This window comes from Benincasa hispida, chromosome 1, assembly GCF_027475165.1.
Source record: "Benincasa hispida cultivar pf3 chromosome 1, pf3_genome.v1.1, whole genome shotgun sequence".
Classification (NCBI taxonomy): domain Eukaryota; kingdom Viridiplantae; phylum Streptophyta; class Magnoliopsida; order Cucurbitales; family Cucurbitaceae; genus Benincasa; species Benincasa hispida.
In genome coordinates this window covers 26878176-26899717 of record NC_143478.1, presented here as the reverse complement: position 1 = coordinate 26899717, position 21542 = coordinate 26878176, and the positions used below count along the sequence as shown (strand labels likewise).

The window sequence follows — 21542 nt, the reverse complement described above, 5'->3', positions numbered from 1 at the left end:
GACAACACAAATTTAATAGGGGAGAGCTTTTTTCTTTCTTCATACTTCTTTTTATTAAATTTTTCTATAAGCTTTTCGAAAGGGAAAAATCGTACGATAACCTAAAATTTTGGGTGAAAATGATATTTGATATACTTTTTAAATTTTAAGATTTTTGTCATCAAGATAAAATCATCCAAACAGGACACATAAATTGAGACTAAGGTTGCTCTCGCTCTATCTTTTTGTCATTCTTGCTTTCGATCTTAATCTCCTCTATCACTCTCGATCTCTATATGCTCTATCACTCTCCTATGCCTTCACCATTGTACTCTCGCGCTCTCTCTTACACTTGATCTCGATCTGCTCTGTCACTCTTGCTTTCTCTCTCTATTAGTTTTTCTCTCTCACTCTCTCTCATTCCCGATCTTGGTCTCCTCAGTCTCTCTCTCCGAAAAAAAATCCACATATTCGATGAACCCATTCAGACGAAATCACCCATCTACAAGCTATAACACAAACTTATCTCGACAACCCCTATTTGGTGAAAACCTACCGAGGAGAAAGAGAAAATCGAAAACTCATGAAAGAAGAGAAAATGAATGAAAACCCAACAATATAGAAGGTCTTGTTGTAAAAAATCGGATTAAAAAAGAGAGAGAAGATCGAGAAGAGGAAGAGAGCGAAAAAAACTTAAGGGTAATTTAGTATTATGATGACACAAGCAAAAGGATAAAATTCTTAAGTTAAAAATAGGGCAAAATCTATTCTCGAGCTTTTTCTTCTATATAATTCTTTAATTTTTTGGTCAATGATATTGTCTTTTATTAGATGATTTGCTCAATTTGTCAGTAGGTAAAAGTTACCTGTCCAAAAGTCAAAATGAACATAATTCAATTAACATAATACTTATATTATCAATTTCGAAGGTAGTTTGATTCTCCCTTCTCATGTATTACCATATTATCATGGGTGTATTCATGTTAAGCCTAACGACATCTATCAATAAAGTTATGTTGTAAGTGGGAACGGTTTTTAATAAAAGCCAATTTAATATTTTTGACGTTTGAACTTTCATCTTTAGTAGAGCCTTCGATGGCGGCAACAGTTGTTCAGATGCTTTCTTTATTGTGCGGCAACCAACTTCCACCAAAGTCCTAAAGCTTCCTTGAATCTCCCCAACGCTCTGAAAGTGAAGAAACGTCCCCCTTCACTGGTTCCATCAGCTCTTTTTCTTCTTCAATCTCCAAGCATTTCAATGAAAATAACGTGTGGAAATTTCGAGAAGATTGTCCTTACAAAGGAACAAGGTAGAATTTGAAATCTCTTTCGCTTTTGAACTTTCTTTCTCTCTATTTAGGGTTTCCTGAGTGCTGCCATTGTTGGAATCTCTGCTCTGTGGTTCGCGATTGAGGTTCCTTTCTCTCGTTTCTCCGATTGCATGCTCGTAGGTATGGATTTGCTGTTCGGTTTAATTGGCCTAGCATTTCTTACGATTCAACTGAGTTTCAGCAGTGAGGAGATGAAGTTGAGTGGATATTGATTTAGTTGTTTTGTAGTGATTGAGTTTTGGATTGATCAGGCTTTTCCTTGTTCTGTGAATTTGTGAATAGTGGTGAAATTGTGTAGATTATCAACTGAGTTGGCTTAGAAGTAAGAATGACCTTTAGCTGCTTGAATGCATGAAACAGAAATAGTTGTTTTATGTTCCATTTATAACTCTGTTCTTATTCTTGTTTATATAAAGCTTTTGGTGATTGAAAGATCACTTGAGGTATGATTGAGGATTCTTTTTTTGAAATTTGCAACGATGTTAAGGGATTTGATGAAGTTCAAAAAGACATCATAAGCCATCAGATCAATTGAGGATTTTAGTTTTCATGAAGTATTATTTTCTGTTTTTCATGGCAAGTCAATATTATTTCATATGGCTAAGAAATCTTTTCAAACAAAATTCTTCTTCGTATTAATTATGAAAATCCTCCTTTACTCCACATGCATAATGTCGTTCTTGCAGATCTGACTAGAAACATGGATGAATTGTAGTTTAGAGGTTTTACAAGAAATAAGGCTGAGACTCTTACGTTTTTATGTTGTAGCTGTGAGGGATTACTATCGGTTAGAATTTTCCCTTTCCAGATATATATTGGAACTTTTGGAAAGTGTCCTTATACCATCCTTTCATCATAGTTAATTCTTTTCCTTTTTTCTATAGTTTTTTCAACAAAAGTACTCTTTCCATAAATTCTTGGCTAAATTACTGAACTTTGCCTTTTGGTTTAGAAATACTTTATTGTTTCAAAAGTTGCAATATTACCCTTTTAACTTTTCATAAATGTGTTAAAACTATACTTGCATTTGACATTCATGAAGAAAGTTGGAACCAGAGACCGTCTGACAGTAACCTAGAAATGCAAAATTGAGGCTTGGATACCCTCACATCATTTCTGGTCGTTACCACATCGTTCTTGGTCCCAATTTTTGGTCATTGATTGAATGGATTTCTACTGATAGTTTTGACGGATTAACAAAAGGCGAAGGGGTAATATTGCAATTTTTTAAAGAATATGATACTTTTTAAATAAATGGTAAAGTTGAAGGATAATTTTGTAATTTAGCCAAAATTCTTTGCGTTTTTTCTTTAAATAATTTTGTACTTCTCTAATTTGAAGAGTAAGTACACATGTATACTATTGTTTGCAGGATGACTTATGGCAAATATTGGTGAAGATGAGCTTGAATGGATTGAAAGAGTGAGATCAGGAGGGACTATTCCACTTCGTGGTGCAAACGGTAATTACACAAATTGTTGGAGTTCTCCACATGGAGACAAGTTCCTTGTGAGAGGTCCTGAGTACTTTTCAACCAAGGCAAAAGTTCCTGCAGGCGAATCGCTTCTAAAACCTCTTGGTTTCGACTGGATAAGAAGCTCTGCAAAGATTGGAGAGATCTTGAACCACCCAAACAGCCGTATCCAGAAAGCGATTAAGGATTCATTTCCTACAGGTCCAAGGCCTTTTGTCTGGGCATTTAATCTACAACTTCCAAGCAAAGAGAACTACAATCTCGTTTCATATTTTGCATCCACAGAGCCCCTTCCCAAAGGCTCTTTAATCGACCAGTTCCTGAAAGGTGATGACAAATTTAGAAACTCAAGGCTTAAACTGATTGCTGATGTTGTTGAAGGCCCTTGGATTGTCAAAAAGGCTGTCGGAGAGCAAGCGATTTGTGTGGTCGGTCATGTTCTTTCGTGTAAACACATCGTAGGGGACAACTTTTTCGAAGTTGACATCGACGTGGGATCAAATATCATGGCGAAGGCCATGTTTCATCTGGCGTTTGGTTACTTCACAAACTTGACAGCTGATGTAGCCTTTCTTATTGAAGGAAAAACAAAGCATGAGCTTCCTGAAAGACTTTTGGGGTGTTTTAGGTTCTCTGAACTGAACCCTTCTTCAGCCATGCCAATGGAGCCATCTAATTCCTTGGAGAATGATGCTACAACCACTAGGCAATCTTCTATGGCTACAAGGCTGTGGAAATCAATTCGCTAAGGTATTTCTACCATTCCTCGTTCGAGTAATTGAATGTAGGATAAACATTGTCATTGAGAGGAAAATATGTAAGAATAATTGATAAATTTGAGGCTTAATGTGTTATTTAATACTTAATGTTCGGATCATTTTTCATTATTGTGTTTTATGTATGAATTTGTTTTTCAATCAAGCTAGAACGAATTCGTAAAGTAATAAAACGACCCTCTATAGCTTACCCAATTTCAAATCAAAGAGTGTATGAAAAGTAGAGATAATAGGAAAATGCTATTATACGAAGTATTAGATCGTGGGAGAATAGATTTAAATCACATAGTGACCATGTAAAATATTCAAATTATGCTAGTTCCAAGAATTAGCTCTCTCTCTCTCTATTATATTTGGAACAGTTTTGGTGGGACAATGAGCATTTTTTTTAGGCGAAACGAATAGAGAAGTTGAAACAAAAATGATCTAAATCAACTTTTGAAACATTTGGGTGGGAAATAGCATTCTTTGGAGAAGGGAATAGAGAAGAAGTCATATATGTTAAATAATTTTACCACATTTTACATTATTAAGTCATTACTTTTTGTTAGTCAACTAGTAGTTAACTTTAGCCACTATTCAAATTTATTTCTTATGAGCTAAACTTCAAAAATTAAATTAAAACCAGTTTACTCTTGAAGACCAAAAATTGGTCTAAATCTTAAAGACCTAAGTGTAATTTGTTAGATTTTTTTCCCATTGACAGAACTCGGGCCAATTTTTAAAACCTAAAATAAATACTTATTAGATTTGTAAACCTTTGACAAAGAAATTGGTAAAACAATCATGTTCTTATTAACAAATTCATTACAAATAAACTATCACCCAATTGAGGAATTTAAATGCAACTGATTAAGACATATATCATTGTAAAGTGTTATAAGTTCGGATCTTCATTTTCATTTTACATTGTTATCAAACTTTAAAGAAGTACGGATTGCAATGCAACTTGCATGAAAACAAAAATTTGAATGTTGAACAAAATGAAGGCAAACATATGAAAATCTAAGAAAGAAAATGGTATGCTACCACCCAACAATAAGAAATAATACATAAAACATGCACTTTACAACCAAAACTAACCTAATTTCAACCCTAAAACCCTTCCACACAATTAGGGCATGCCCCCCCTCCAACCTTTCACAAATTAGCAACTATTTCAACTCCTCAATTTGAGAATCCCACACAACCCAAGTGCTTTTGCCCCCTTCCCCTCTCTCTCTCTAAAACTTTTCTGATTCTAAGTGCTTTCCTCTCTCTCTTCTTTCTCTCTCTAGAACGTTTTTATTTTTCCAAATGGAGAAAAAAGGAGTAGTGAAGGAAGAATCTTTATTTCAGCATCCAGTGCTTTTCTTGCTAGTTTTGGGCCTGGGCTTTGTAGTAATGGACCCATTTGAGATGGGCCCTGTTGGAGGCCATGATTTCAGGCCTGTGACGCATGACATTGCACCTTACAGTCAGGTTATGGGCCGTTGGCCCAAGGATAACGAGAGTCGTTTGGGCCTTGGAAATTTGGAATTTGAAGATGAGGTTTTTGGGCCTGAGTCCTTGGAGTTTGATGCATTGGGCCGTGGGCCTTATACTGGGCTTGCTGATGGCCGCATTGTTAGATGGATGGGGGAGGAAGTTGGGTGGGAGACCTTTGCAATTGTCACAACAAATTGGTAAATTTTTAGTCCTTTGGCTTGAAAAATAGTTTTTATTTTAAATTCTAAAATTAAATTTGATCATATATTCCATTTTTGTTAAGAAATTACCAATATTTTGTCATTTATGCCACTTTTTTAATTTAAAAAAATCACTCACTTTCAATTTTATCAAATTGAATCCTCCTAAACTTTAAAATTTTGTTGCAATGTTTATTAATTTTGTACTAGAATCACCCTTAAATCCAGTAAAAAGTAATAAATTATTTGAAAACTCTAATTCAACAAAACTAACCTATTAATGTACAACGTCGAAAATTGAAAAAAAATAAATTCAAGGCATATATTTTTGTCTAGTTACAATGTCGTTTTTTACAAAAACATATTAGAGCATGTTTGGGAGTGATACTAAATTTTTTGTCATTTTTCAAAATGACTTTAAAACATGTTTTTAATCATTCAAAACTAATTTTGATGATATAATAAATTTTCTTTAAAAGTGTAAAATCAAATAAAAAGCTATATTTCAAAGTGATATTAAACATAACAAAATTGATTTTAACAATTTTAAAATCACTCTCAAACATACATTTATACTCATTAAATATACATCGACGGTTCTTTTAATGAAAATCTTTTTAAGGAAGAATTGCAACACGTATCGCAATTAGACGTGCAAATTGAAAGTCTAGGATTTAAAAAAAAAAAAAAAAAAATTAAAACTTTTGATGATGCAATTGAAAATCAGGTCAGAGAAGGTATGTGCTCAAGGGGTTGATTCAACCACAGCAAAACAATGGAAAAATGAGAAGAAATGTGGAAGGCCCCTTGGCCTAAGATTTGAGAAAGAAAGTGGGAATTTGTACATTGCTGATGCATATTATGGGCTACTTGTGGTTGGCCCTCAAGGAGGAATTGCCACTCCCTTAGCCACTCATGTTGAAGGAACTCCCATTCTCTTTGCTAATGATCTTGATATCCACAACAATGGCTCCATCTTCTTCACTGACACTAGCAAGAGATATAATAGAGTGTAAGTGTATATTTACTCATCAAATTTATACCAATTCAAATCCCTTTTGGGTTTTACTCCTAAAAATATTGATATAATCAAATTTCCGATCGTAATCCTTCTTCAACTTAATCATCTTTTAGTTGTTGACTAGTGATTTAACATGATATGATAGGTGTAACATAGATCTTAAATTAGTTAATTGTAAAATTGATTATAGGTTATGTTAGATCATGATATGATATTAAATTTGTCTTCATCTATTATTTAAACTTTTGAGTTAATTGGTGATTTAAGAGGTTATCTTTATAGTTTGATAAAACTCTCTTTGATAGGGACTATTTATGAAAAGTTTATCAAACCATAGAGAGTACTATTTATGAGGTTTTATCAAACTATAATGGCTAAATTCTAATGCCTTTCAAATCATAGAAGATTAAATTTTAATTTTCTTCAAACCATAGGGACCAATTTTGTAATTTAACGTTCTTGATTATATCAATATTACTTAAGTATTGATGTAATCAAATTTACAACCGTAATTGATCAACTTGAGCTTTTAGGTTGATTATAGGAACAAAAGATAATATCATTTTCTTTTCAATTAATTAATTAACGGTAACTGATGATGATGATCACGTTTAATTTATTGTTGGTTTAGGGATCATTTCTTCATATTGTTGGAAGGAGAAGCTTCAGGTAGGCTTCTTAGATATGATCCTTCAACCAAAACAACTCATGTTGTGTTGAATGGTTTGGCCTTTCCAAATGGGGTGCAATTGTCTAAAGACCATAGCTTCCTTCTCTATACAGAAACTACCAATTGCAGGTATTTTAAATCAACTTATGTATATTGAACATGCAAAGTCATATATTACAAGTTCTTTGAGAAATTAAATACTCATTCTCTCACACCACAACATAACTTTGTGCCTTTTACTTTTGGTTTATTTTGGTCCTATAATTTTTAATATTCCATTAATTAGTCGTATCGTTGTATTTTCAACTTTTATTCATTTTAGTCTTTGTACTCGTAGTATTAAATTTTCATTAACATCTTGATATTTCTATTTTCCTAGTGCTCAACTTCAACATGTTTGGTGAATTCATATTGTCATTATTTCGTATAAAAATTTCATGAAATATAAAAAATAAACAACAAAATGTCACTATCGTGAATATAATATATCCAATAAACATTTTATCTAATTTAAAAGGCGTAAAATAATGTTTATTTATTAATTAAACTTTTTTTTATTTTTTATTTTTACAATTAATATAAAACTATATCCATCAACATCAACATTTTATCAATATTTCTATTAATCGATATTTTCGTAAAATTGAGACATCAACATTGAAATTTTGACCATTCTCTTGTAATTCAAAGAGAATTCAAAAGGTGACTATCTTGGCTATATTCTAACACAAAATCTATACACAATGAAAATAATTGTATGTGCAGTGACATTTTAAAAAAATCCAAAAACAAAAACAAAAACTATCAAATATAAATTTGTGTTGAATTTGTGCTTGGATTAAAACAAAAATATTCTAGGGCCAAAAAGCGTAACGATATTGAAGTATAAGGATATAGCGAAAACAAAAATACAACGAAAGTTAAAAGTACAAGAACGAAAATAGACGTTATATTTTGAACCTTATGTGAAAACTAAAAGAATGTGATTATTATACTTTACAGATTGATGAAGCTGTGGCTAGAGGGTGCAAGAAATGGAAAAGTTGAGGTGGTAGCCAATCTTCCAGGGTTTCCAGACAATGTAAGAAGAAATGAAAGAAATGAATATTGGGTAGCCATAGATTGTTGTAGAACTAAAGCACAAGAAGTTTTAACTCACAATCCATGGATAAGAAGCATTTATTTTAGGTTACCATTCAGAATGAGTTTCTTGGCTAGGCTAATGGGGATGAAAATGTACACTGTCATCTCACTTTTTAGTGAAAATGGAGACATTTTAGAAGTTCTTGAAGATCAAAAGGGTGAAGTTATGAAGCTTATGAGTGAAGTTAGAGAAGTGAAAGGGAAGCTTTGGATTGGAACTGTGGCTCATAACCATATTGCTACATTGACTTACCCTTTACAAATAAAGAATAATAATGTAACACTCAAGTAATTTTACCCCTATGTTTGATTTAATTAGTTTGATGAAATGTGACTTGGAAATCATTTTCTTTTGTGTTTTTGTTGTTAGTATTTTATTGAAGTACTATACATATGGTTTTTTTCCCCTTCGTTGGAGTTGTTTGATGTTTTGAAATAAATATTATCTAACACACGATAAAACTTGTTACACACGAAGTTACAGCATTTCTAGAAACATCATAGATAAACACATAAAACTAAAGTCATAATAGAGCACAGAGTTTGGTAACCCAGTTCGGTACAATACTACCTGCGTTTTGGGAGCAGTGTGCCCTATAGAAAGATGTATTTACTAACATAAAGTCAAGCAATTACAACAATGTATTTATCTGTAAATAAACAACAATTACAGTGACACTCAAATAGCCCAACTTAGAGAACAATCACTTAGGTTCCCCTAAGTGTGAGATCCCCTCGCCTTCAACGTGCTTACGTTTCCCTTAAGTATAAGAATATTAGTAAATGAATCACTTAGGCTCCCTATAAATGTGAGACTCCCTCTTACCAAGACGTTTTTCTTTCTACATTTAAATGAAGACACTCAATTTGATGAACTTAGGCTCCCCCTAAATTTGAGAATCCTTTCCAAATTGTTGAAGAATAAACTACTACGATCTAGAGTAATTAAGTCTTTAGATCTACAACAATACAATCTTCTACGATGAAAGATTGATACACTTGTGGTTCGAGAGAAAATGCACAAGACAACCAACTTTAAAGAATCTTCAAAATGACCAACCCTAAAATTGAACAGCTTTGAAGATATTAAAAGAAAGAATAAATCAACTCTACAAGGAGAAAGATAGCGTGCCACGAAATCTGCAAAATCCTGCTAACATATAAGGAAAAAGAATCTTCTGTTTGTCACGATACAATGTCCTTCACGAACATCAGATGCGCACGTTCCAAACAATTGGAGGTCGTGCGTTCGAGCCTGTGAGTAGTTTTGGCAGCAGTTTTATTTGTTTTTTTTTCAAATTATATGTATTATTTGTGTTTTTAATTAATTAAATTAATATAATATGATTATATTGATTTAATTAATTTTTATGGTGCCAAAATTTGGTCTAATTTTGCTATTTATTTAATTTTACATGTGAAGTATAATTAAATTTACATATTGCATAATGTATGGCATATAGTTTTAAAAATTCCACCTTAAGATAAACATTTAACATGCATCATATTTAACATAAATGTTATATTATATAATAGTATGTATCATTAAGCATATTCATGCATCATACTATAGTGTGAATGTTATACTATATGATTGAATGATGGATATATTTCATTTTCATTGGTGAATAACATAAGTGTTATATTATATGATAAATATGAATTGTATTGAGCATGACATTATTTAGTATATATAAATATTATATGTAAAGTAATGTCATTAGATGCATGATTATAGGTTTTAATGTTTCATTATTTTATAATTGTTATAAGTTTAATGAATTAGATTAAAATCTATAATTAAGAGTTGCATGCAAATATAAATCTAAATTAATTTTAAATGATGTAAAACTAATTCACTTAAACTTATTTTAAAGATATTTCTAATATAATTAGAATTAGGTTAATCTTTTATTTTTTTTAATAGGATTAAATTGAAAATAATAAAAGATTAAATTTATAAAATGATTGTCTATAAGGGGCTTTTGTCTAAGGAAGGTTCTGCCTAAGGCTGGGACTTTTAAGCTGACAGAAACGAAATACCCCTACCTGAGAACCAACCTAGAAGGTAAATTAGAAAAATATTTTACAAGCATGCAATACATGATTACATTTATGAAAGAGTTTAATACATTGTAAACATATATTGTTAAACTATCTAATAAGAATTATATTGGATCAATTTAACAATGTACTTAGATAAATTTATTAGCCGAATTTACCTAAGTAATAAACCCTACGTGTCGAAATACTTAGTGGGAGGAAATATATGTATATGATATGCTACTTTTTCCACTCACATTCTCCTTTAAAGTTCACAACGTGAGACTCATGCTCGGCCTTGAGACGTCTTGGGATCGTCCTCCTTCGGATGGTGTTGGCATGGGTCAATATCAAGGTGAATAAAGAAAGTATCTATAGTAAGTGGAGAAGGATGTGTGTCAATATGTCCTACAATCTCCTTTATTGGTTTGCATTGTGAGATCTATTTGCATGGTCTCGAAGCACCCTGAGAGTATCCCTCTTCAGATGATTTATGCATTAGGTCAATATCAGCATGGACTTCAGAAATGAATAGGATCGCTTTAGTTTTTAACCCAATTGGTTTTTCCCTTCTGTTAGCTCATTGGGTCGAAACTCTAGGATCTAAAATGGAGGGTCACACTTATGAGAAATTATTAAACAAGTTAATAATTTCTTAACCAAATCAATGGTGACCGATTATTATATAAATAAGAGTTATTCTAGTGTAATAATTAGTTGAAAGTGTCTTAGTTCGGTGAAGGGGTGACTGACCTCCCTTTGGTGGCATTTATCCTATATCACTTAAGCATCATTATAAAATTAGATGTAAAAGGGTTCACTAAATTTACATAACTTAATTGAATTTATAAGAGTTATGCTGAAATCTAATGTAGGTCAATTTGTTTTATTTCGATGTCAAGTAAGTTCTTTCAATGTTAGCCTCTATAAAGTTGAACAAAGATAATTATACAACATGAAAAAATTACTTGAAACTATTTTCATGGTTGACTACCTAAATTTGTCTTAACTGAGGAATGTCCTCTAATTCCAGCCCTTTATGTAAAACAAAATGTTTGTGATGTATATGAAAGGTAGACAAAGGCTAATCATAAGGCCCAAGTTTATATTTTGACAAGCATATCTGATGTCTTAGCCAAAAGATATGAAAGCATGGTCACTACACATCAGATCATGCAATCATTGCAAGAATTGTTTGGGCGAGAATCTTCACAGTTCAAGTAGAATAGGATTGTTTTTTATGAAACCAGTAATGTCAGCTCCCTAAATGAACTCCAGTTCTTATTGAATGGCAAGGGACAAATAGGAGAGGCAAATGTTGCCAACTCTAGTGAAGTTTATCAAAGTGATTTGACCTCATAGATAAAAGATGGAGTTTATGGTAAGGGGATTAAAGTTGATCCCGCTGTTCTCCGTAAAATGAAGAATTCCAACAATGGTAAATATGATTTGCTTGTTTTGGAAATGTGTTTAATGGAGAATGATGATTCTACCTGGATAATTGATTCAGAGGTCACTAGTTATGTTTGTTCTTCCTCTTAGGGAATTAGTTCCTGGAGGCCACTGGAAGCTTGAGAGATGAGTCTTCGAGTTGGTACTGGAGAGGTCGTTTCAGCTACCACCGTAGGAAGACTCAAGTTAATTTTGAACACGAATCGATATATGTTATTAGATGACGTATATGTTGTTCCTAATATTAAGAGGAATTTAATCTTCGTTTCTTGTTTGATTGAACGGAAGTATTCTCTTTCCTTTTCTGAAAATAAAGTGTTTATTTTCAAGAATGCAATAGAGATTGGGTTTACTTCAATGGAAAGTAACTTGTATGTACTAAGGCCATTAGTTACAAATGTTGTCCTAAATACTAAAATGTTCAGAACGACAACAACTACTAAAAGACCAAGAATTTCTCCTAAAGAAAAAGCCCACCTTTGACATCTAAAGTTAGGTCACAGTAATCTCAAAAGGATTGAGAGATTGGTTAAAAGTGCACTTCTAATGGTTTAGAAGAAAACTATTTACCTGTATGTGAGTCATGCCTTGAAGGCAAAATGACAGAACGACATTTTTCTAGAAAAGGTTATAGAGCCAAAAAGTCCTTAGAGCTTATACATTCAGATCTTTATCATCCGATGAATGTAAAAGTAAGATGAGGACATGAATATTTCATCTCATTCATAGATAATTATTCAAGGTATAAGTATCTTTCCCTAATGCAACATAAGTCTGAAGCTCTTGAAAAGTTCAAGGAATATAAGACTCAAGTTGAAAACTTGTTAGGTAAAAAAAAAAAATTAAAAAAAAAATTGATTTGATCATGGTGGAGAGTATATGGACCTAAGGTTCTAGGACTATATGATAGAACATAGCATAACATCCCAACTCTCAGCCTCTGGTACACCTCAACAAAATGGTGTGTCAAAAAGGAGAAATAGAACCTTGTTGGACATGATTCTGTATGTGATGATTTATGCTCAACCTTTTCATTCATTTTAGGGACATGCGGTGAAGACTGCAGTTTATATTTTAAATAGTGTTCCATCAGAAAGTGTTTCGAAACACCTTTTGAGCTTTGGAGAGGTCATAAAGGTAGTTTACACCACTTCAGGATTTGGGGATGTCCGACATATGTGCTAAGAAGTTGGAATCTCATTCAAAAGTATGCCTATTTGTAGGTTACCCCAAGGAAACGAGAGGCGAGTACTATTGGGGTTGATACCCTAAATCTCGTAGGTCTTATAGTTTGTAATTATAGTGTACAAACAATAAAATATGAGATATTTTATTAGATATTTAGTAGCATTAACCCACAAACCAATAAATTAACATCCAAGGTTATCATCTATAGCTTAAACATGCATGTAAAGACATACAGGTGGATCATGTTTAAGTGATAACCTAAATGGTCTATAGTAGATGGATAAGGCTGAGTACCTTATCCTGGTGACACTAAGAATACGGTTCGCTTTGTAGATGTTATAATTGTTGTAAAGTGCTACAAATGATCTAATCCTGATCATTGATATAAAGACATATGAGTGGGGGTGTTCTATACAAAGGATTTTGTATAAGACCGAACTACGAAATGAATAGTTTCATTATATAATATCGTTCGTAATAGAGACTTACATTTCACCAAGATGACCTTAGATGACATGACCTGAATCCTAAATGATTTGTGAACTCCTGCCTATGAAGGCGATCTTTTGATTTCTATGGGTGAGAGTGGCCAGATTGCTGACTCAATAAGCCTACCATTTTGGGGATTTGTCTGATTAGGGGGCTGGGAACACAGTTACACAAGACGGAATTCACTCTTTCCCTAACGTCTGGTAAGTAGATAAATTGCTCCCTAAAGGGATGATTCTGGGGCTTGAACAATGTGGCACCACACCTTTTCTTGGTCTGAGAGGGGTTTGGTCATAGTTGAACTATGAATTATTGCTCACTAAAGAGATTGGTAGTACTTAAGGAGTTACATGTAACTACAGGGGTAAAATGGTAATTTTGGCCCAGCTATACTTACAAGCAATTCAATTCAAATTAATCCAAAATTGATTCTCATTAAATTCATCTTGAACTACAGATGGGACTTAATCAACTTGTAGATTGAAGCTCCAATGGTACTTGGATAATTAACTAAACTCTTTAATTAAATTACCCAACATCCATTGACTGTCGATCACTCCACTAGAGACCCATAGCTGCACTCTTTGCACTACAGATATATTTCTGTGTTCATTGAATATAACAAGTCAACAACGCAATGACCCTTCACAAATTGCTCGTAAGTATAGTTATTGTTTTGCCCCTATAGTTACATTTAACTTCTTAAGTACCACTGATCCCTCTAATGAATAATAAGTCATAATCCAACTATGATCAAATCCCTCTCGGACCAAGAGAGGGTTTGACCACATTATTCAAGCCCCGGAATCAACCCTTAATGGAGAAATTTATCTACTTACCCCGGCATCAAGGAAGAAGTGAATTCCATCTTTTACAGCTCTATTCCCAGCTCCCCAATAGAACGAATCCCCAAAATGGTAGATATATTGAGTCATGATCTGGCCACTCTCACCCATACAAATCAAAGGATCATCTTCATAGGCAGGAGTTACAACTCACTCAGGATTCAGGTCATGTCACCTATGGTCATCCTGGTAAAATGTAAGTATTTATTATTAACGGTGTTATATAATGAGACTAATCATTTCATGGTCCTATCTTATATAAACTCTTTGTATAGGATATCCCCGCTCACATGTCTCCACATGAATGATTAGGATTAGATCATTTGTAGCACTTTACAGTACTTGTAACATCTACAAAGTAGGTCGTATCGGTGGTGTCACCAGGATAAGGTACCTAGCATTATCCATCTACTACAAACCGTTTAGGTTATCATTTAAACATGATCCACTTGTATTCTACATACATGTTTAAATTACATAAAATAACCTAGGATCTTAGTTTATTGGATTGAGTATATGCTCATAAAATAACAATTTATTTATATAATGTTTACAAACTGCGAGAATATAAGAGAGATTTAGGACACCGATCCCAACAGGTTGCCAATCCACCTGTTCGTTATATTGGTTTAATAGAAACCTAGTTGTCATAGCTGATGGAGATATTGAGAATTTATTGTCTTACAAAAAGGTAATGGAGGATGTTGACAAAGATGAGTGGATCAAAGCTATGGATCTTGAAATGGAGTCTATATACTTAAATTTTGTTTGGGATCTTATAGATAAACCTGATGGGGTAAAACTTATAGGTCGCAAGTGGATCTATGAGAGAAAATAGGGTGCTGATGGAAAGGTGTAAACCTTTAAGGTTAGATTTGTGGCGAAAGGTTATACCCAAGTTGAGGGAGTCGACTATGAGGAGACTTTCTCACCGGTTGCCATGTTGAAGTCTATTCAGATCCTCCTGTCCATTGCTTCATAATATGACTATGAGTTTTGGCAAATGGATATCAAGACTGCCTTTCTGAAGGACAATCTTAAGGAGACCATTTATATGGAGCAACTTGAGGGATTCATAACCCCAAGCCAACAACAAAAGGTTTGCAAGCTTAATCGGACCATTTATGGATTGAAGCAAGCTTCTCAATTTTGAATATAAGATTTGATATTGCGATCAAATCTGATGGCTTTGATCAAAATGTTGATGAGCCTTGTGTATACAAGAAAGTCATCAATAGTTCAGTAGATTTTTTAGTGTTGTATGTAGATGATATTCTACTCATTAGGAATGATGTAGGTCTACTAACTGAAAATAAGAATTGGCTAGCGATCCAATTCCAAATGAAAGATTTGGGAGAGGCACAGTTTGTTCTGGGCATTTAGATCTTTAGAGATCGAAAGTACAAAATGCAAGCTTTATCTCACATATCATACATTGACAAGATGCTTTTCAAGTTTTCGATGCAGAACTCCAAGAGAGGTTTACTTTCTTTCAGGTATGGAGTTATATTGTCTAAGGAACAGTGTCCTAAGATACCTCAAGAAGTTGAGGAAATGAGACGGATCCCTAATGCATCGGCAGTTGGTAGCCTGATGTATACGATGTTATGTACTAGACCTGACATCTGTTATGCAATGCAGATAGTTAGTAAATATCAATCTAATCCAAGATTTGATAACTGGATTTTCGTTAAGTGTTGGGTTTTATGTCCTGAAAACTCGCAGTTTGTAAGATGATAAATATTTTCTATAATCAATAAACTTGTTATTGATTTCATAAATTGTATAAAAGTCTAAATCTAATAAACTAAGACCCATGACTATTGTATGAGTGCTTGAACTTTATGTGGAGACATAAGAGTGGATCAGGTTCAAGTAAATAGTCAAAATGATCGATAGTACATGAATGAGGTTGGGTACCTTGTTCTGGTAACACCATTGGATGCGGCCTACTCTGTAATTGTTACAAAAGGTTGTAAAGTGTTACATACGATGTGATCCTAATTTGTACATGTTATGACATGAGAAGTGGGGGCATCTTATGCAATGAGTTTTCATAAGATCAGGACAAAGAAATAAGTCACTCTTACTTTATAACATTGTTTACTGTATAAGACTGACTATTTCACCTAGATGACCTAGGTAACTCGATCTTAATCTTGAGCTAACTATGAACTCTTGTTTATTTGGGATTGCCCTTAGATTTGCATAGTTGAGGGTTGGCTCAACAGTGCCGACTCAATAAGACTCCCATTTCAGGGGTAAGACCAGATAGATAGCTGGGGACATAGGGTACAAGACGGAGTTCACTCCTACCCGATTTAGGGATGGAAGAAAGGTTGTTCTCTCAAGTACTTGAACATGGGGCCCCACCCTCTCACTAGGCTGAGAGAGTTTGGTTTAGTGATTGGATCACAAACCCGTTTTTCATTAGAGGATCAGTAGGGACTTGAGCAATAAGACATAATCTCGGGGATAAACCAGATATTTGACCCAGTCGTTATTACGAACAACCTATGAAGGGTCGACTTGCTGATTATGGTTAAATCATATGGACATAATATATCTACAGTGAGAAGAGTGCAACTATGGGCTTTAGTAGAGTGACCCATTAATTAACGAATGGAAATTAACTTGGTGTAATGAGTTTAACCAATTAATCTCGGATCGTTGGACCCCATGATATGTAGGTCCGCGAGGTCCCCCTACTAGCTCGTAACGGACTAGCTCTAGAATAGTATGAGAAGTTAATTTGAAACGTTTAAATTAGATTAAACGGAATAGGAGAATTTATATATATTGAAATATGATTTAAATATATAAAGATGGATTTGTGTTAAAATTAATTTAATATTTGATATTAAATTAATTAAGTTTTATTTAATAATTAATTTATGAAATTAATTAATTTTTTCAATTTTAAAATCAAAATAGATTTTATAAAATCATTTTTTGATTTTATGATAAAATTGAAAAAGTAAAAAGACAAAACACACAAAATGGAAAATGTTGTTTTTCCATTATCCATCTCCTTAGTTGCTCACACATAAAGCATTTTCTTTGCCTTGTTTTCTCCAAGCATGAGCTGCAACTCATGCAAGTCTCCCCTTTGCATGTTGATCTATAATATAGTGAAGAGATGGGAGTGAAAATCTATGATGCAATCTATAGAGAAATTTAGAGAAAATTCGGGTTGAAGAAAGAGTTCTTCAACAAGGTTGCTGCAGTGAGCTTTTCTCCTTCATCCCTTGATTGAAGCTTGTTTTGAGTCCTACAACTCAATCTAAAGTACAAGAAATAGTGGGGAAGATCTTGAGGTGGTCTGCAACAAGATTTGGAGAAGATAGCAGCTGAAGAAGGAGCTTTGAAGAAGTTCTACAAGAGGTATGTCTTGAAACTCACTTGTTTTCTATATGAGCATGTTTTATATGTTGCCAAAATTAGTGAATTTGAGTGCTTAGATGATCCTTGTGCTTCCGTTGTTGCTGATACAATTCTACATACTCGTGTATGGTTCTAAGGATTTAATCCTTACAGAATTCACAGACTCTGATTTTCAAACTAATAAGGATTCAAAGAAATCCACAACAGGATCAGTGTTCACTCTTAACGGAGGAGCAATACTCTGAAGGAGCACCAAGCAGGGGTGCATTGTTAACTCCACTATAGAGGTTGAGTATGTGGCGGCTTGTGAAGTTGCTAAGGAAGCTGTGTGGCTCAGGAAATTCCTGACTGATGTAAAAGTGCTTCCAAACATATCAAAGCCCATCACCTTTTATCATGATAATAGTGGTGTTATGGCTAATTCCCAAGAGTTTAGGAGTCACAAGTAAGGGAAGCACATAGAGTGGAAGTATCATCTCATTCGAGAGATTGTGCATCTAGAGGACATGATCGTCACACAGATAGCTTTGGAGCATAGCGGTGTTGATCCATTTACGAACGCCCTCACAGCTAAAGTGTTTAGGGGTCACCTGCAGAGTATAGTTCCACGAGACCGGCTACATTTAATCTAGGACAAGTGGAAGATTATGTACTGGGTGCATATTTAAATATAACATACATCCCATGCATAAAATATTTAATCAACACTGATATGGTTCAACTTTGGCATCCTAAGCAAGAAAATTTAACTAATTATTACAAATAATAATTAAAATTAGCTCTAATTTGAATATAGACCATTCGACCCGACCCGAATCAGCTCTCTAAGGCTCCAAATGAGGCTGAACCGGACCAAAGTGGGCTGAATCGGGCCAGAAACCAACAAAATCGATCAAACCTGCTTCACCCGTGTGAACCGACTCACGAACGCGCGCCTTTCTGGGTTGAGATGAACAACATCACAACGCTTCATCCCAGCATTGTAATGCCTCAGGCACTAGGATAACAGCATCGTGACGCTCTATGAATAACATTGCGATGCTGTAAGGGTAGTAGCCCTTTTCGAGTTTCTGTTGCTAACCATGCTTTCTTCAATCTTTGATTACAACCTAATTTCAACTTTATTGATGATAACGGGCAAAAATGCACGTTATTACTTTGCTAAGTCATTAAACAATGAGGGTTTGCATTGATGAAATATGTTAGATTGCATCCAAAAAGCATTAAGTTTATAACATTGCAGTCGCATGCGTTCATCGTATAGAAACAGTTGATTTTTATATTTTTATGCAGAATATGCGTTGACACGAGGCGGAAAGAGCAATCACAAGAAATCAATAGATGAGCGCAGCATTATCGCAAGGCTTTGCGGTGATTTGTGTTCACAAACTTCTGCCAAGAAGGATTGCCGCATAGAGCCGGCGCAACTTGGTGGGCGCATCTGAATGAAAGGCTTAATTAATCACAATGAGACATAAAGCTGATGATGGTCGAATCCGAATTAAGTTTACAGCCGCTAACGATAACAAGTACATTCAGCTTTTCGGTGACAAATATTCGGCGCATCCGTCAGATAATTAAAGCCATCCCATCTGTGCAATCATAAGAGGGAAGTCGCCTTTCACCCCAGAAGCTCTATAAATACCGAAGGCAGCCTTTAGAAAAGGAGTTCGGAGAGTTAGAGAATTTTTCCTTAGATAGTTTAGCCTTGTTCTTATATTTTCTTTTGTTTTAAGGTGGAAGCGAGAGAAGGAGGTCGTGTCGACAGATCGTTCCGGTAAGCTTGAGAGAGCGTCAGAAGCTTCAAGATTAGAGAGAGGGTCAGCTCCTGTGGAAGCAGGAATATCTTTTGAACCGAATAGAGATTGTTAGTGTAAAAACCTCGGTCAGCAAGGGATTGCTACCAGGCTCTCTACCTTTACCTTCCATTGTTATTTTATATTCAAACTCATTTATAGAAATGGAATTTACTTCTCTATATCTGTTCACTCTCTGTTTATCACGCATGAGTAGCTAAATCTGTTGAATGGGTTGAGAAGCATTTAGCTAGCACAACTGGGGATCTTCATTCTATGCGTTTATCTTGTATTATGTATGCTTCATTCGTTCATTAGAGATACTCGGGAGGGTAGTCTAAGGACAGGATCTAGGCTTGGAAAATTCAGGTTAGAATCTAGGCTCGAGAGAGTCAGATTAGAACGCATAATCATGAGATAGGAGCTTAGGAATAAGCATTGTTTCTTATTACCGCATCGCTTGCATCCTAGAAATAGGGTATGATTCTATGCAATCACCTTGTCTTTGTGTGCATCTTGCATCATCGCATAGGAAAGGAGTAGAGACTTAGGGATAAGCTCTATGGACACTTTTGCATTCAACACATACATCCTAGACTTAGGAGCACCACATTTGCATTGGAAAATGACTTGCTGTGCATGGGTGTAGCATGATCGCATAGTTTGACGCATTCCCAGGTTACGCTAGTTAAAGACTTTCTCAACCCATTCCTCCGCATACTCAGTGCATCTATCACATATTCAACTTTTCTCAAATCCGCTGCATTTATTTATTTCATTACCACAACCAACAACACCAAACAACTATTTGAGTTACCGGTTACCGCAAAGTCTTCCGAGAAATTACCACCGCATACTGTTTTTCAAGTCCCTGAGTTCGACCCTGGACTTATCAGGAAACTCAGTGGGGTTTACACTTGGATTCCACTAAGAAAACTTGATTACTCAACGCAATTCCATCACCGCATTTCATCCATAATTCCATATCATAAAATAACGCATCAAGTTTTTGGTGCCGTTGCCGGGGACTTCGACAAAATAGTGTGCTAACGGTAATTCTTCTGATTTCTTTGTAGACTCTCAATCTCTAGCGAATTACGACTCGGAGATTGAGAGGACGTTCAGACGACGATTAAGAGACCGCCAACAATAACAGTTAGATAAAGAAGATATGGCGGAGCAGTCTGAAAACGGAGCACCAAACGAAAAAAAACGTCATGGCGAATCCAATCCTGCTGGCAAATGATCACAATAGACCTATTAGGGACTATGCATCGCCAAACCTCTATGATTTCCCTCTAGGAATCATGAGGCCTGCTCTTGACGGAAGCCAATTCGAAATTAAGCTGGTGATGCTCCAAATGATCCAGACTGTAGGACAATTCGAAGGACGGCATGGCGAGGACCCGCACACCCACCTCCGTAGCTTTATAGAAATCTGCTATACTTTTGTGTTCTCAAACATCTCTGCCGAAGTAGTTCGACTAACTTTGTTCCCATTCTCTCTTTGTGATCAGGCAAGAAAATGGGCATATTCCCTCGAGCCGGGAGAGATCACTTCATAGGAACAGGTCGTAGAGAAATTTATGAAGAAATATTTTCCACCTACTAAGAATGCTAGATGAAGGAAACTAATCACGAATTTTGAACAAGAAATGGACGAATCGCTCAGCGATGCCTGGGCGAGGTTTAAGAGGTTGGTCAGAAACTGTCCACACAATGGATTGCCAAACTACCTTTAGATGGAAATCTTTTATCATGGTTTAAATCCCGCTTCGCAGACCGCTGCCAATGTGGCAGCTGCTGGTGGTTTGCTTGACAAAACATATGATGAGGCTAAGAACATCTTGGATCGCATCTCTAAAAACCACGAAGATTAGAGAGAGAGTGATCAGAGATTGAGAATCAAGGATAACGACGCAAGTAATGGTGCTATTACTTCACTACAGAATCAGATGACCGCAATGATGAACTTAATTCAGGGAATTGCGATCAGTAGCCCAACACCGCAAAATGGGCAAGTAAACGCAATTAGTCAAAACACCGTAAGGTGTGCGACTTGCGGTGTTGGGCACGCAATGGAAGAATACCCACAGAATCCACAATCTATTTACTTTGTGAAAAATACTCCATTTACTAATACCTACAACCTCGAGTGGAGAAACCACCCCAATTTTGCATGGAAGAATCAGTAGCAGAATTTCCAACCTATGGCGCAGAAAAAAGGGCCACCTGGATTCTTCCCGCGTAATAATGGTCAGACAAGCAATCAAGCCAGTAGCTC

The 21542-nt window shown here is 34.9% G+C and overlaps 2 protein-coding genes across 3 annotated transcripts; both read left to right on the top strand.

Annotated features, from left to right (window-relative positions):
- Positions 1-223: 223 nt before the first annotated feature.
- LOC120069302 (ENHANCED DISEASE RESISTANCE-like protein (DUF1336)) lies at positions 224-3705 on the top strand. Of its 2 annotated transcripts, none has more exons than XM_039021025.2 (2): positions 224-1289; positions 2683-3705. In XM_039021025.2, the coding sequence occupies exon 2, from the start codon at positions 2691-2693 to the stop codon at positions 3531-3533; it is 843 nt and encodes a 280-aa protein (XP_038876953.1). In that variant the 5' UTR covers positions 224-1289; positions 2683-2690; the 3' UTR covers positions 3534-3705. The 2 variants fall into 2 exon arrangements, with proteins under 2 accessions (XP_038876953.1, XP_038876944.1); XM_039021016.2 differs by having other exon boundaries at positions 1050-1430.
- Positions 3706-4378: 673 nt separating this feature from the next.
- Positions 4379-8355, top strand: LAP3 (Calcium-dependent phosphotriesterase superfamily protein). The gene is made up of 4 exons (XM_039030155.2): positions 4379-5224; positions 5955-6239; positions 6880-7047; positions 7921-8355. Exons 1-4 carry the CDS (start codon positions 4857-4859, stop codon positions 8351-8353), a joined length of 1254 nt encoding a protein of 417 aa, XP_038886083.1. The 5' UTR covers positions 4379-4856; the 3' UTR covers positions 8354-8355.
- Positions 8356-21542: the final 13187 nt, after the last annotated feature.

Bases quoted from the DNA above. Each gene is read 5' to 3' on its own strand.
- LAP3 (XM_039030155.2), top strand. From the start codon at position 4,857: ATGGAGAAAAAAGGAGTAGTGAAGGAAGAATCTTTATTTCAGCATCCA. The intron at 5,225-5,954 runs GTAAATTTTTAG...ATTGAAAATCAG, and splicing joins GCAATTGTCACAACAAATTG to GTCAGAGAAGGTATGTGCTC. The intron at 7,048-7,920 runs GTATTTTAAATC...TATACTTTACAG, and splicing joins ACAGAAACTACCAATTGCAG to ATTGATGAAGCTGTGGCTAG.
- LOC120069302 (XM_039021025.2), top strand. From the start codon at position 2,691: ATGGCAAATATTGGTGAAGATGAGCTTGAATGGATTGAAAGAGTGAGA.